This window comes from Callorhinus ursinus, unplaced genomic scaffold (assembly GCF_003265705.2).
Source record: "Callorhinus ursinus isolate GAN/ISIS: 27379988/994484 unplaced genomic scaffold, GSC_fseal_2.0 scaffold8, whole genome shotgun sequence".
Taxonomy (NCBI): Eukaryota; Metazoa; Chordata; class Mammalia; order Carnivora; family Otariidae; genus Callorhinus; species Callorhinus ursinus.
In genome coordinates, this window is record NW_027397070.1 from 42,159,575 (window position 1) to 42,175,996 (window position 16,422).

The following is a 16,422-nucleotide window of genomic DNA, read 5'->3' on the forward strand; positions in this document are numbered from 1 at the left end:
AGTTGCAAGGAAAAAAGAGTAATGAAATGAAGAAATCCATAGTACTTTGACCAGATGATCAAGCTTAGTGTCATCAGCGTCTGTTTTCAGTGTGGGCAAATAAGTGCCTCCTTACAGATAACTATGAACTCTGGGCAAATTTTTAAAAACCACTACCTAAAGACACAAGAGAGGGACTTAAAGCAGGAAAATTCTGGAGGAATAGGGTAAGTTTCTGTGTTTACTGCTTTTAAAAAGCAGTCAGTGCCCAGTTGGGGTAGCTAAAACTGTTAGAAAACATGGTCTGTCTGGCCTAAGGAACTAGAGGTCAGGGTAACTACAGACACTGGAAAGTGAGGGGAGAGTCTTAGAAAGGAGAGAGACAGAGAAACACAGCCCCAGATTTTATGTATAAACTCGACCCAAGTGTGGCTGAGCCCTGAACCATTCTTTGTGGGCAGACTCAGCTAAAGATGAAAGAACTGAACTGGGATTTGAGCAGCTGCCCAAAAAAGAGACTTGGCAGTTGAAGCCAAACCAAGTGACTTCAGGCAAAACACAAAATGGACACTCTTTGGAGGCATGTAATAGAATCCAGAGTATCCACAAGATAACATTCACAATTCACTCTACCAGCAAGCAGCAGATAGACATTACATTCTGTGCCTCTAGACATGACATCCTGAGAAGCAGCACCTGTGTAGTATTCCATTTGAGGATGCATAATCTAAGGCCACATCAGACAAACCCAAAGGGAAGGGATCATTCTTTTTTTTTTTTTTTTTAAGATTTTATTTATTTGACAGCACAAGCAGGGGGAGCAGGAGAGGGAGAAGCAGGCTCCTCACTGAGCAGGGAGCCCGACGTGGGACTCCATCCCAGGACCCTGGGATCATGACCTGAGCCACCCAGGCGCACTGGAAGGGATCATTCTATTAAAAAACAAAGGCTCAGGAAGGGACATGTATTCTTCAAAGATATCAGTGTCGCAAAAGTCAAAGGCAGAGAAAATACTCCAGATTAAAAGGGACTAAGGGATACAACTAGGTGCATATTTGATCCCAGACTGGATCCTTCCTGGGAGGGAAAAATGCTCTGAAAGACTTTCCTGGGCAGTTAACAAAATTAGAACACGCAAGAGAAATTAGAAAAAAATTATTAATATTAAATTTACTGAAGTTGATCATTGTACTGTGATTGTGTAAGAAAATATCCTTTCTCTTAGGAACTACCCTTTGAAATGTCTGGGGAAGAAGAGTTATGATGTATGCAACTTACTTTGAAATGGTACAGGAAAAAAAATACGTGTGTGTGTGTGTGTGTGTGTGTGTGTGTGTGTGGTGTGGATACAGAAAGAACATGAGCACAAACAATGAAGCAAATGGGTCAAAATGTTAGACAGTAGGTCATTCTGAGAAATGAGTAGTGAGTGTTTTTTGAACATTCTTAAAACTTTTCTGAAGATTTGAAAGATTATTTCAAATTATTTCAAAGATTATTTGAAAGATTTGAAATTATTTCCAAATAAAAGGGTTTTTTTTCAAAATTCATTGAACTTCATTAGCCATTTTAGTCCAAGGATACTTTTTGCTTTGTTAATCTCCTTGCATATACTATTTCTTTTCAGTATTTTTCCATACACTTTTTCTTTTTTAATGGTCTTACATGTATTGGGAAATTGATTTAGGAGTAAAGGGTTTTATTTGTGTGCTTTTACCAAATAGCAAATGAGAAGCACCTTCTGGTGGGATGGTGTCTGATTCCAACTGCATTACATAGTTGCTCACAGTGGCCTTTATGACATTTTTGTGATTCTTATCAGTTTCAATTTTAAATGCATTTAAAGGCCCATTAGTGCCCTATAATCCTATACAAAGAATTAAAAATAGCATGTGTTCCTTTATTCTTCCTCCTGTTTCATCTCAAGTCATTGTTTTTGCTCACTTTTAATCTGGCTTTACCTATTATCTACAGGGTTTTATATATTATTAAATATCAGTAAAAATTGATTTATTAAATTTATGCTGAAGTACAGTCTTTTCCTACAGTTTTATAAAAACTGTGTTTTAATTTTAAAGCCTCTAATTTTTACTTAAGATGCTATTTATAACTAGACCATAAGACTGTATAAAGGAAAAACAGGGTTGTCACACAGTATAATATGATATTCTTCACAGTTGGGGGCGACATTGAAACATTTGTTGTCTCTGACCAGTTAGGGACTTTAGCTTGCCTTCCTTGCTGTGTTTTAATTAGAAGATAATTTTATTTATTTTTACTAAAAAGATAACATGTTACTTTACTTGTATATGTTTTTTCCACTATAAATCATTCCTTCTTTGCACTGGTTTCCCCCAGAAGATTAAATCCCTTCGAATCTATTTGGCTAATGTCCATCTGTCATTTCATCTGGCATTTTGATGTCCCTATCTTTTAATTTTATGTTGTTTGGACATTATTTACTTGCTTGTATATTTTCTATTATAGCAGAAACATTCATGTAATACAGAGAAAGTATTTTTTTCCCCTCTCCAATAAGGATTGTTTAAACAGCTATTGAGTTTCTAGTGCTGTGCTACATTCTGTAAGACGTGAAAAAGAAATGGAAAGAAGTGGAAAATTCACTTTTGTGTAGTTTACAGTCAGTCTGGGGATATAAGACCTATTTGAGTGAAAACAGTTGTATATATCTCAGGTGTGATCTAGGAAAAGCTTTGAAGTAGCATGTAGAGTCTGTGCACATAGAGCTCTTGGTTTCTAGGCAAGGAGAACCTTTTGAGCTGGAATTAATCTTTGATTCTTTCTTGAGGGAAGTGGTCCTAGAATTAGACTTTGAACAGTGGCTACATTTCAGATTGATGAGCTAAGAAGTTAAAGTTCATGCCAAGAATTAAGGATGAGAGATTTGGGGAAAGGACAATGAGAAGGTTTTGTTAGAAGATGTTAAAGAAACTGGTTTAACTGGATTGAATAATGAGAGATAAGATGATAAAGAGCTTAAGACTGATAAATTGATAAAGAGCTTAAGAACCCACTTAATAGAGCAGTTTGGACTGAATCTGAAGAGCAGCAGGTAACTGGCATTTCGGAAGAGTGGGGTGATTCAGCGATGAATCCGACAAGGATGTGTAAGATGAGTTAGATTAGGGAGAAATGAGAGCAGGGGGAAACCAGCTGAGAACCTATTGCTCATTCAGGTTCAGGTGGATGCAAATTTAGGTTAGGATGGTGGCAGTAAAATAGAGAAGGGCAAACATGACAGACATTTTGGTGCTCAAATAAGGATAAAGTTGCAGGAGGCTGGGGAGGAGGGGCAGGTAGGCAGTGATGACAAGATGGGTCTGCAGAGAAGTGCTGAGAGGCCCCAGAGCACTTTTCAGTGAGAGCTGCAGGGTTAAGAGGTGTGAGGCAGTTGAAGCAGTTAGGGGTTACATATTGTCTTTTCAGGGAAGGCTGGAGCAAGTGAAGAGTTCCTTCCTGCCCCCTCTTTCAGGACAGGGGAAACTTCTAAGTGTTTAAAGCCAAAGAGAAAAGACAGTCATGGGGAAAATAGAATCTACTTTAAGAGCTTTTAAAGAATTCTTCCACCTCCAGGTCAGTGTTCTAGCAGTTTCTGTTTCACATTGCTTCGTGGCTGACTTGCTTATTTTTACTTCAGATCCAGAAACAGCAAGGCCCAGCAATTCCAAAATCACCACCACACTGGGTCTGGTCGTCCATGCTGCAGGTAGGGTTGGATGGCAGTGAGACCCCTTTCTCTTCTGTCCCAGCGTGGGAGGCTTAGTGTGTACATCCCAGGGACTGTCCCCATGAACTGCGGAGAGGGTTGCTTCGTGAAGTCCTCCAACACAAGCATAAGCCCGGGCGTGCTCAAGTGTCAGGGATTTACAAGCTAAGAACAGTTTTTTATTTTTTTAATGGAGGAAAATATTTTGTGGCACATGAAAGTTACATGCAATTCAAATTCCAGCGCCTATAAATAAAGTTTTTTGGAACACAGCCATGCCTACTTGTTTACATATTAACTGTGGCTGCCTTTGCAAAGCCTGAAATATTCCATGTCTGGCCCTTTAAGAAAAAATGTGCTGACCTCTGCCCTAGAGCCTCATCTGGAAAAGAGCCTTGACATTGTCCTGAAGAGCCCTGTTGCTCAGTATAAACCCAAAGTGCCCGTTGAGGCAGAGGTGGGCTGTAGAATGCCGAAGGCACAGCGTTGCTGACTGGGCATGCCTTAGAGTCCTAACCGAAGACCAGTCCCAGCAGTATGAGTCTGTGACTGACAAAGGCATGTGGGAGATGGCCCACTGTCACCTAGACCTTTCGATAGAACATGTTCATCTGACAAAAGTTCATTCAGCCAATATTTACTTCTTGTGTATATAAGTCATCTATGTAGAGTTGGAGTGTCTTTATTTTGTGTTTTTTCATCTGCAAGACAGAGATGCTTACTTTGCAGTCTTTGCGATTTCTGTTATAACAGCTGACATATTGAATATTTGGGGCCAGGTGCTAAGCTGTTTACATATGTTTTCTCATTTAACCCTCATGAAAATCCTAAGAATACATACTTCCTTGAGCCCGTTTTAGAGATGAGAAGGCTAAGGTTCAGAAAAGTTAAGGAACCTTCCCAGAGTCAGATGCAGCTCTCCCTGCCTCTAAGGCCCACACACGAAACTACTACACTGTTGTTGTTGTTGTTGTTTTTATAGTATTTTATGTTTTGTTTTTTCCAAATTTAGCGGATGGTGTGGCCTTAGGAGCAGCAGCCTCTACTTCACAGACTAGCGTCCAGTTAATTGTGTTTGTGGCAATAATGCTACATAAGGTAAGCAGAATTTTAGTGGAAGATTTGATATTGAATATGTTCATAATGAAAATTTCTCTTTGGTCATCGGTATTTTTTTGGAATGGGAAGATTTTTTTAGTTTTTATAGTTGCCATTCATTTGAGATAGTTGACCAGCTCTGTTCATAGCTAGGATTTTTTGCTACTATTTTTTTAAACTTGCACGTGAAGGGACTTTTTTAATGGTCATACACACCAACTCTTAAATTCTCTACAGATTTCTATATTTTAAAGTAATTCTTGTTCATAAATGTTTTTGTTTTTCTTATACTCTTTTCTTGATTATTTGTCTTTTCCTACTACCTGAGAGAAACACACACACACACACACACACACACACACACACACGTAGGATATTTTCTTAGCTTAGAACATTAATTCCTGAAAGGCAGAACTCAGTCTTGGTACCATGCCTGTTTTTGTTTTGTTTTGTTTTGTGGGAATTCAGTCAAATGACATGTGCTTCATAATATAGAAGCGATCCATACTTTAATTAGGAATACTTTTTCTTTTCCAGGCACCAGCTGCTTTTGGGCTGGTTTCCTTCCTAATGCATGCTGGCCTAGAACGGAATCGAATCAGAAAACACTTACTGGTTTTTGCACTGGCAGCCCCAGTCATGTCCATGGTGACATACTTAGGACTAAGTAAGGTAAGTCTGATCATTCCTAGCTTATCTAGACAAGTATCTAATTCTTTTGTGATTTACTGGAACCTATGGTCTTTTATGTTGATTTTTGCAATTACATTACCCCCTCAAACGAAAGATGAAATTACGATTAAAAGCCAGTACAGGGTAAACATCTTCATTCCAAGGCATTCTCTTCATAAATTTAGAGCATTTTCCTATTCATTCAATTTCAAAATTTCTTCCCTTTCAGTTCTGAAAACATTTGCACAGATATATGATCTTTAAAATAGCATAACTCAGGCCTAACCAAACACACTAATTTTGTTTGACAGATATATAATAAGTCACAACAGTACATATTTAGTGTTTAAGCAGGCGCGTGAAGAGTGAGGGACAAACAGCAGTTTTGAGGAGAATAGGGGATGAGCAGAGATGTCTGTATTCTCATATCACCAAATACTAAATATCTAGTTCTGGGCGCCTGGGTGGCTCAGTTGGTTAAGCAACTGCCTTCGGCTCAGGTCATGATCCTGGAGTCCTGGGATCGAGTCCCGCATCGGGCTCCCCGCTCAGTGGGGAGTCTGCTTCTCCCTCTGACCCTCTTCCCTCTCGTGCTATCTCTCATTCTCTCTCTCTCAAATAAATAAATAAAATCTTTAAAAAAAAAATATCTAGTTCTTTATCATTGCACTGAACATAACGTCAGACCTGAAGTAACATGTGTCCCTTGTCAGTTCCAAGCCTGGGCATTCTTCCCTGTTGTTCAAGGTGGACCTTTCCCTGCCTTCTAGTTCTGTCCCCTGGGGCTGTAGGTCTTAACAACCCTCCCTCTGGTACTTCAGTGTCAACTGACTGGCCACCGGAGAAAAATCTTAGAACCAAACTGCCTCAGGGCTAGTCATGGGAACTGCTTTCCCCCATACTCTCTCTGAGGGTCATTCCATTCATAGTTGATACAGTAAAACTTGTATTAAAAGGAACATATGAGAAATGAGGTGGTTAAAACATGATTAAGTTCCTGTTAATCATGTTTGTTGATCTGGATTGCTAACAAATGAGGTGTTGTAAAAACCCTCTTTGATCATTCGAAGACTCTTCTTCTTTCAGTCAACAAGCAATATATAGTTCCTTTTTAAGTATTACTCTATCACTTCATTGATCAGTGCAAGTCTTTAGAACTTCTCACAGGAAGGTATCATTCTGGAGGCATGGGGTTACATGTTGCATTATGGCGTGTTCTCTTCTTAAAAATTTAATTAATTGTCATAGTCCATAGGTCCACTTTTTGAATAGAAAAAGTTGAAATTAATTGTGTCAAGATTAGCTTATAAGATGTTTCTGCCTCTGTGAGGGCAGGTGCTGCATCTCGATTCCCACTGTATCTCAAGCACCAGCCTAGAGCCTGGTGTATAGGGATGTTTGTTAAATGTTAGTAGAATAAATGAATGTATGAAATTTAATACTTGCATTAATAATGCCGTTGATTCCATTGTAAGAATAATACATGCCAGACCTGTTCAACCAGACTTGAAGTTTGTTTGAAAAAGCAATTGTGTACGTCATCAATAGTCTTAAATTTGGAAGCTTTTCATCAATAACAAAATTGCTCTGATCTCGAGATGTCCCCAGTGTCCCATATCGGACCAGTCATGAACACTGAGTGTTTTTTTTTTTTAATCAGGACTTCTTCCTGACCTTGAATTTTACTTGTCTTAATTTTTCTTCTTTCTCTCTCCCTCTCTTAATTCACAGAGCAGTAAAGAAGCCCTTTCAGAGGTCAATGCCACTGGAGTGGCCATGCTTTTCTCTGCCGGGACATTTCTTTATGTTGCCACAGTACATGTCCTCCCTGAGGTGGGCGGAATGGGGCACAGCCACAGATCTGACCCCACTGGCGGGAGGGGCCTCAGCCGCCTGGAGGTGGCCGCCCTGGTTCTGGGTTGCCTCATCCCGCTCATCCTGTCAGTAGGACACCAGCATTAAAGGTCGGATGCGGGCCTCAGGCCACAGCTGTTCGCCATCCCGTGAGAACAGCCAGCACGTGACAGCTGCTCACTCCCTCAGTCTCTTGTCTCACCTTGCTCCATCTCCACCTGTGTTCCTAGAGTCCGGAGGGAGGTGAGATTAAAACCTGGAGTAATGGAAAGCTTTTAGAGTAGAAACAACACACTGCGACTGGATAGAGACATTCCGTTGTGTTGTTTTTTTTAAAGGGCCCTTGGCATTTTGAGTTTTGATGTTTCTCTTAACCCTATGCTCAGGGAAGATGGAATTTCATTTTAAGGAAAAGTGGAGAACTTCATACTCACAATGAAATAGTAATTATGAAAGTACAGTGTTCTGTAATTAAGCTAGATCTCTGTCTTAGTTTAGAGGCTCTGCCACTTTATCCATTGATTTTTAACATGGTTCTCACCGTGTAAGACTGGTGCTTTAGCATCTGTGCCACACGCCTTGATAAAGGTCATAATGCCCACTGTCTTTGATGCTAAAGAGGATTGTAGTTTATTTGGGGTAAGAGGAAAATGACAGCAAGGCACATGAAAAGCTGACTTTTTACTCGAGAGCTGTCCATTGAAAAGAGGACGTCTGGAGAGACTTAACACCTCCTTTCGCGTCTGCCTCTTTAAAGAGAGCCTGTCATTCCATCAGTGGAGCAACAGAGATGGACTAGCATCGAAGGAGGCCACTGGTATTTCTTCTCAAGTTCTCCTTTGCAGAATACCTGCTTCCAGTGCAAAGGAGCCAAGTTCTGGTAGGTTCAGGCCCACTCAGGCTTTCCTTCAAAAACAGTCAGATCCCAAAGGTCTTTTGAAATGAAGGGATGTTAATTTCAAGTAAATTTGGATAATAACTGACATTTTTGTCATAATCTTTTTAAAAGTAAGATAACCAAAACCCTGTGTTGTCCCTTTTTTTCTTTTTACATATTTATCTTAGCAGACTAGCAGTCCCTCTGGCAAAATACTTGGTGTCCTTTGGAGAGTGCTAGGTCAGCGTCAGAGAAGCACCTGTAGCAGTGAAGAGAGGCAAGATGTATGACAAGTGGGAAGTGTTTGCCTCTTGATTTAAAGCTTATTGAAATCATGTCTCTTGTCTCTTCATCTTTTCCATGCTTTCCTCCTGACTCCCCCCCCGCCCCCCATCTATAATTTGCTGCTTATTGCGGGTGGCGATGTTGGTATCTGTGTGAATTGAATTCTCATCAGGACAACCACTTCTTGAACTGTGATGATGAAGATAACAATGTCTCTGTTTTTTATTCCCTTCAATGAAGTTACCTTTGTGTCAAATGCAATTTTGTTAATCTCTTAAAATATCATTTCCTCATATGTGAGATGACACAATCACTAATATTCTGGTCATTTAAACAGTTGAGATAGTAAAAGTGTTTAACAAACTGGGATGATTTTTCCATATTTGCCAAATCCCTGTAAACTTTGTGTTATCAACTAAGTGTGTACTATGTTATTAATTTATTTTGATTTTCTGTACCATTTCAAAACACATTATATAAAGAGGGAACCAAGACTGTGTTCTTCAGGGCAGTGGGTTTAGGAGTTCGTAAAATGTCTTATATGACGTATATGCCAGCATGCCTATAATTTCTTTATTTCCTTCCTGGACGTGTCACTGGGTCAGCAGCTATGGAACTTGTGAGCCCTCTGCCGGCCATAGACCAAAGTAGCACAAATAGGATAGGGTTTTGTATAGTGGCTGGCAACCATTGCATATGATGTTAAAACCAACAGAAGGCACATTCTGGAAAGTCTGAGTGACTTGCTCTGACTTATGGGAGTCATGGGGCTTCGTCTGGCCCTTCGAGATGTCATGGTTGCCTTGATTCTCCCTGGAAATTTACTTTGTTAATAAATAGTACATCTTAGTGTCTGGTTTGGTTTGGGTAGCAGCACTTTCTGTCATACTGTTGCGAGCAATGATGAGAATTTCGTCCTGCTGGCCAAAGCCTCTTTCAGCAGTGCCTTGCCATCATTAAAAGTTTGGCTAGAATATCTTGCTTGGTAGGGGGGCCTTGAACTCTGGCAAGGATTGAACCATCAAACTTCCAAATTTGCATTCCCCTCTGGACCTCGCGTTAACAAGCAGACCTTGTAAGGCCTGCCAGCTCTCGGGAGCTGTGGCCTTTCTCAGATTTTAAAGCTGCTGCCTCAGGAGCTACTCATTTCTCTCCTGGTCAGCAGGCAGAAATAGCCATACTAACCTTAGAGGGCTCAAACGCACCTCTAGGCAGCAGGGGACCGAGCAGCATGGCAGAGGCCTTCTTCACTGGGGGAGGAACTTGCTCGTGCTGGGCAGTGTTCAGAAGGGGCCACAGCGGTGGTCACTTACTGGCACATTTCAGTTCTGTTTTCCTCTTGTGTTCACTGCCTCCTTAGATGTAGATGCCTTAATGCTCTCATGCATTTGGCAACACTGGCAATACTTAAGTTGCTGCCGTGATCACAGATGGAATCATTGGCTACCAAAGAGATGCACCTGATGATGAAGAGTACGGCCCTTCCTTCCTCATAACCAAAGTTAGTCTTCATTGCAATTTGACTCCGTTTTCCTTGGTAGGGACAGATTTCTTCAGATTCCAAATGCACTCTTAAATGGCAAATGAAGGTGGAAAACGCTAATGGTCCATTCCCCTCCCTTGTTTTCCAGCGAGTTGCGTATCAGTCCCCATTTCCCCGAAGCAGCGCTGTTCTAGGGCTGGCTGCTTTCCTGTGCATGCCGTTGCCAGATTTTTTTAGGCAGAGGCTCTGCACTGGAGTGTAGAGAGTTGGAAACAGTTCCATCAACAGAGGCTACGTGTTCTCTCTTCCCCCTGTCACCTTTCTATCACCCTATTCAGAACAGTTGAGTCAACCCTGTTCTTGTATTTTGAATCATTAGAGAAAGGACAGAGGTGGTCGTTTTGAGGGGTCAGTTCTTTGCAGAGAGGAGACGATGAAATTGTGTTTTTTAACCAGCCTACTTCTAAGTGTCACTGCCTGGTTTTTCTCTTTTTCAAGGATTAGAACTAGGAGGACACACCAGCATTGGAGTATTATGCCCCTCAGACCCATGGTAACTAGGTACTAAACAGGGGAGCTGTCTACCAACAGCACAGACCTCCAGAAAATTTCTTGCCTACAGGGCCTCTGGGCCCCTTGAGAGACTGAGAATATTGACCAGATTCTTCCCAAACTGCTGCAGTGGAAGGTGATCTACAGGAGAACCATCCTTCCATTAGAAAATTTCTACTCAAAACAGAATGATCCCAAGAGCACTGTTGGGGATGCTATGAAAATAAAACCAATGATGGAGCCCCCCCCCCACTTTGTACCTGAGACATCTAGATAAACCCCAGGAGACTAGAGGGGAATTTGTGACTTGTAGGAAAAGACTAGACAACCATTGGGAATTCTCTAGATACGCTCAGCCGAACGCAAGGAAATTGGCTTTGATCTTTTTTCTGATAGCATCTTCTGGCAAGTTGGAAGTCTCGTGGGATAAAACTGCAGTTCCCCTGGTTCAGTAGCCCGAACAGTGATTTTAAATGTCCCCTTTCCTGGATCCTTTGTAAACATGAAATCATTCCATGGATGGCTGCCTTATAATTTTGTCTCTTTCCGTGTTAATTGTGAATGGTTAAACAATTTTTTTTTGCTGTTTTCTGATTTGTTTTATGATATTAAATTTTTATTAGCGGATACCTTATGTGAATGGCTCATTACTTAATCTCTTGGCAGTTTGCTTTTCTGTTTGACGACTAGACTTGACCCACATTTGAACATCAGCAAAGGTAATGAAAAGCTTTCAAGGGCAGGGGAAAAATGTGCTCACTATATGCAGATCCTTTAGGGAAGGAAGGAAGCAAAGGAGAAAGGGAGATGAAGGACACAATACACCACGTGTCCCAAAAGATATTAATTCATTGACTTTTATTTTGCTTTGCCATCGGTGTTAATACTTATGAAGGTAGTGTACTCCCAGAAAAGAGAAGCAGGCAATAGACCCCGATCACAGTGAGTCCAGTCAAAGGGCAGAGTTGCTCTAGGAGTATATAGAGGCTGCGAACACCTGACCCTAGAAATAGAGATTTTAATAGAAGTGCAGTTTGTAAATTTGTTTCTAACTCCTGTAAGTTAGGGCAGCATCCTACAGTGTAGTTTTATAATGTCAGAAATAAGCGACCTTGTGTCCCATTGCTGTGTCTAAAACGCCCTTCCGCAGCTCCCTTGCCTCCTTCCAGCGTTGATCTAAAGTCTCCTTCAGTTAGGCCTCCTGTGACCACCCTATTTAAAACTAATCTGCCCCACCTTGCCCCAGTGCTCCTTACCTTGTTCTCTTACTTCTTTTTCTGTAGCACTGGTCACCTTTTAATCTGCTTTATAATATATATATCCTTACTTTGTCCTTCTCTACTAAAACATAAGCTCCGGGAAGCTAGGTTCTCAATATAATATGTGTGGTTAAGTGAATTGCTGTGGCCTGAGGGGGCACTTCCTAATCTGTGGCAGTGTGGCACTAATCTAGCACTGCCCTAACCAGCGGCAGGACCAGCTGCTGGCTGTGCGTCTAGCTCCGCCCGCGCTCACACTGCGGTGAGGAGTCCGCACACAGGGCTGAGTGTACAGGTGGGAAATTCACTGGGTTTGGGTTCCTAATCCATGACCAGCTAATGTTAGTAAGGGACTGTGTGACTGATTGAGGGACCTGAACATCTGGATCCCTTTTCTGGCTCCGCTACTGATTTCTGTTGCAATGTTAGCCATTGCCCAGTTTTCTAAACTTGGGTGGGAATGTGAGGGGAGACGGTCCTGTTCCAACTGCCTTCTTTATGGAGGGATCCTGACAAATACGAGAGCCATCAGAGGAGGGAGCCCAGTGGAGACAGGATGAGAAGCCAGAGCGTTTGAGGAGGTGTGAAAGGAACTGAACGTTTGCCTTCATCTGGAATGTTCTTGGGGGGCAGAACTTGATGACCACCATCAGATACTTCAAGGGCTGTCAAGTGTGAGAGCACAGAACTTATTTTATCCAGAAGGTGGAATGGGAGGTAAACTGAGCCCTACTTCTTCTCCACTTACCTCTTCGTTCAGCAGCGTTAACTCAGCACTGAGCCCTTCCTACAGACCGGACACTCATAGGTGATGAGTGTTCAAAAGGGAGTAGGGGTCACTTCCAGGCCATAAAGAGCTTGTGGATTCAAACAAGACACAGTTGCCAGTAGCACCACGGGAGGCAGGCACAGGGTGCTCAGGGAACGCATGGGGGCAAGGAACCTAGAGCGAGGCTTCAGGGACAACATCCAGAGGGAGAGGAGGCCTGCGTGAATTACCGGTGGAGCAGTCGGGAACAGTTCTCTGAGCAGGAGGACCTCCATGCCAAAGGCCTGGTGGCACAAGAGAGAGAATGCAGACTCTGCATAGAAGGTGCCACGGACTGGCTGAAGGACAGGGGAGGCACCAACAGGTGGTGTGTGAGATGCGTCCATTCCCTAGGTGACGTCTGTGCTTCCAGATTTAAAATTGCACAGATAATTGGGCCTAGCCAGGGTCTCTGTGCTTCCTGCCTCATCGGCAGCCTTCCCAGGTGCAGTCCCGGCTGACCTCTGGAGTTCCTGTCATCAGATGATTCAGGGACGTGGTAGTCCAGAGAGCCTTGTGCTCCAGAGGCTCCTATGGCCCCTCAAAGTGGAGCTTGGGGACTTTTTTCCTTCCTTATCCCTGCTTGTCTCCCCCACTCCCTGGCTGGGGCCCAAAGACCCCTCCTCATCCCACTTGCAAACAGCTGTGTTAGTTATGGTTATGTACAGAGGGCCAGGTGGGAGCTCAGTCTTCCTTCTATCCTTTGGTTCTCCCTCTCCAAAACTCCTATGCCCCCTGCACTGCGGTTTCCCTAAGGGCACATGTCGTGGAACATGGCACCTCTATGGCTTCCTCTACCTCTGAGCTGTCCAGGCCCTGTGTGAAGGCAGAGGTGGGAGCGGGAGGGGCAGGCATGAGAGGAGACCCTCCCTCCTGTTCTCTTCTGCCCCTGACTTCGCTCTGCTCAGTATTTGGGGAAGCCAGGAAAGAACATCTGCTATTGGACCTGGAGAAAACATTCTAAGGGTAGTGCGACAGAGTTGGCAGGGCCCCTTTTTCATATATGAAGCCCGCGAGGGTTTCGAAGAAACTTGCCCAAGGTGTTTAATCAAGTAAAGGAGGAACCCCTGGCACCTGATCCAATGAATTGCTAATTCAGTTCCGGATGAAAAACCGGCCCCCTGGCTCTTCCTCAGACGTTCTGGGAGTGTGTGGGATTGTAACAAAAATGGCTTTGGGCCTCTGGGCCAGACTGAACACATCCTTCTCCCCCAGTGAAATGCACTTGCACTTAGAAGCCAAGTTAGTGTATTCATTTCAGTCCACACATCACCCACGAGGGGGAGCACCGGATACCTTCAGTGTTTCTGAGCAGTGTGCCGCCCACAGCTGTGGCCTTGGATGCCACGGGACCGTGTTAGTGCCGTGAAGCAGCGGGCTGACTGGCAGAGCAGTAAGGTCCTTGGGTCGACCTCGGCAACCTTGGGTGTGAGCAGTTGTCAGGCAGAGAGAGGGCAGAAGCCAAGCAAGAGGTTGACCCTGCTGATGAGAACAGAACTATCTCATCTAATGCAAGAATCTTCCAGCTTAGGGCATCTCAAATGCAGGACTGACTCTCCTTTGGCTCCCTCGGCCCCTTCACTTGGCCCGCTGGCTTCGAACGTGCATGCGGTGCCCTGTACCCCACTTCCCCTCCCTCCTGGGTTCCCCTGGGAGGCAGCCAAGCCCTTGCAGGTAAAGGAGCCTCATACCCATGTTTGGCCTTAGAAAATGCAGCCAAAGTGGAACACAATTCAATAAAAAGAGATAGGTGGTTTAAACCTCAGAAGGGGAGGAGGGCGTGGTGGCATCACAAAAGTGATGTCATCTGAGCTGAATCTTGCAGTCGGATTTTTGGGGAGATGAGAGGAGAAGCACCCTGGCCTGAGGGCACAGCAAGTGAAAAGGGGCTGTGAAAGTTTGGTAGCTCCTCGGAATATCAGACCCGGCGTGGCTGGGGCAGAATGGGGGCGGCGGGGCGAGAGAAGGGGGAGCCCGGACAACTGGGTGGGATGAAGGAATGGGATCCAGTGGGGGCTGAGCAACACCGAGGCCCAGAGAGGCTCGGTGATTGTCCTCAGTTCACACAACTGATAGCAGAGCCTGGATTTAATTAAACCCCTCTTAACACTGAAAGCAGGCAACAAGTCTGCCATCTCCAGATTGCTTTCTCCTACATTGTCCACCGCACCCCAGATCCTGTTTTATTCTCATGAGGGAAAGCTGAGGCCCCGAGGGGTTGGCGTCCATTTGATGTGCAAACAAACAAGAAATTGCAGCACCTGAATGGGGCCAAGTGAAGACAAATCGATTCGGTAAGCGTTTGTTGAGCCCCTACTACAGGCCCTGGACTCTGTCCTCAAGGAGCTCACAGTCTTGGGATGCAAACACGGAGAGGGAAGAGAGAGAGAGATTTGATGCTGCAGGAGGGCCTGGCCTAGAGCCCAGATCTTTTCTGCTTCTTCTCTTCTTGGCCCCATCAGGACGCTTGTGCTGGGTCCAGCCAGCAGCCGGACGCCAGTGCCAGGGCAGCGCAGGGAACCTAAAAGAGGCACATTCCTGGGTCCTTCACTTGGCACCAGCCTGGCCCACCTGCCCGAGAGTGGGGTCGGGACAAAGAGGGCGGGGAGCTGAAGAGGCGGCCCTATGGGAAGATCTGCTCTTGTCCCGGTTGCTGGGGGCTTTTGAGGCCCGATCAGGATGTGACCCCAGGGAGATCCTTGTTACCCCTTCCCTGTCCGAGAACGTCTTCCTGCCCATTCCTGACTAGAATGGGTTAAGGAAGACTCTGGCTCACTCTAGCTAAAGTGGAAGATCAGTGAGCTGGGCCCCAGTCAGTACTCACACATTCCCTTACCACGGGCCAGGCACGTGTCACGGCCATGCTTACACCTGTTTCATGGAATAGTGGTGACTATCACAGGAGCCTGCAGACTCTGGATAAAAGCAACATCATGGTAATGTATGTTCTTTCATACAGCAAAGGAAATCAAAATGAAAAGGCAACCTAAGGAATGGGGGAAAATATTGGCAAACCATATATATGGTAAGAGTTAATATCCAAAATATATAAGGAACTCATATAACTCAGTATAACCAGATCAGAAAAATGGACAAAGGACGGAACAGACATATTAGTACAAAGGTAGGCTATTAGCATGGGTGCGAACTGAGATGCTTATGTACAATACAAACACACCCTCTGATGATTTTAAGGGGCAAAATAGATGGTATAATCCCCCAGGAAAATGCCTAAGCCAGGGGTGGTATTGGCTCATGAGGACCAAACCACTACCGTGTTGTTACTAAATGAACATTTACCAAAAGACACCAAAAGCAAAAGCAAAATAAACAGGTGGGACTACATCGAACCAAAAATCTGCGCAGCAAACCAGCAACAAAATGAAAAGGCAACCTATGGAATGGGAGAAGATATCTGTAAATCACTGATCTGATATGGGGCTAATATCCAAAGAACACAATTCAGTACAAAAAAAAAAATAACCCAATTAAAAAGTGGGCAGAGGAACTGAATAGATACTTTTCCAAAGAAGAATGGCCAACAGGTACATGAAAAGTATCACTAATCAGGAAAATGCAAAATCAAAACCACAGTAAGATATCATTTCACACCTGTTAGCATAGCTGTTATCAAAAAGACAGCAGGTAATGAGTGTTGGCAAGGATGTGGAGGAAAGGGAACTCTCATGAACCATTGGTGGGAATGTAAATTGGTGCAGCCACTATGGAAAACAGCATGGAAATTCCTTAAAAAAAAAAAAATAGAACTACCCTATGATCCAACAGTATCACTTCTGGGTATAATAACCAAAGGAAATAAGTATCCCA

At 43.7% G+C, this 16,422-nt stretch overlaps 1 protein-coding gene across 3 annotated transcripts in view; it reads left to right on the forward strand.

The window, feature by feature from the left end:
- SLC39A9 (solute carrier family 39 member 9) overlaps nucleotides 1-11,156 on the forward strand; it is a 55,562-nt gene extending 44,406 nt beyond the window's left edge. For all 3 annotated transcript variants that reach the window (XM_025869798.2, XM_025869799.2, XM_073895415.1), the window contains 4 exons: nucleotides 3,638-3,706; nucleotides 4,719-4,804; nucleotides 5,342-5,476; nucleotides 7,208-11,156. In XM_025869798.2, the coding sequence (XP_025725583.1) occupies nucleotides 3,638-3,706; nucleotides 4,719-4,804; nucleotides 5,342-5,476; nucleotides 7,208-7,438 (521 nt within the window). In that variant the 3' untranslated portion in view covers nucleotides 7,439-11,156. The remainder of the gene's footprint in view (nucleotides 1-3,637; nucleotides 3,707-4,718; nucleotides 4,805-5,341; nucleotides 5,477-7,207) is intronic.
- The last annotated feature ends 5,266 nt before the right edge of the window (nucleotides 11,157-16,422 follow it).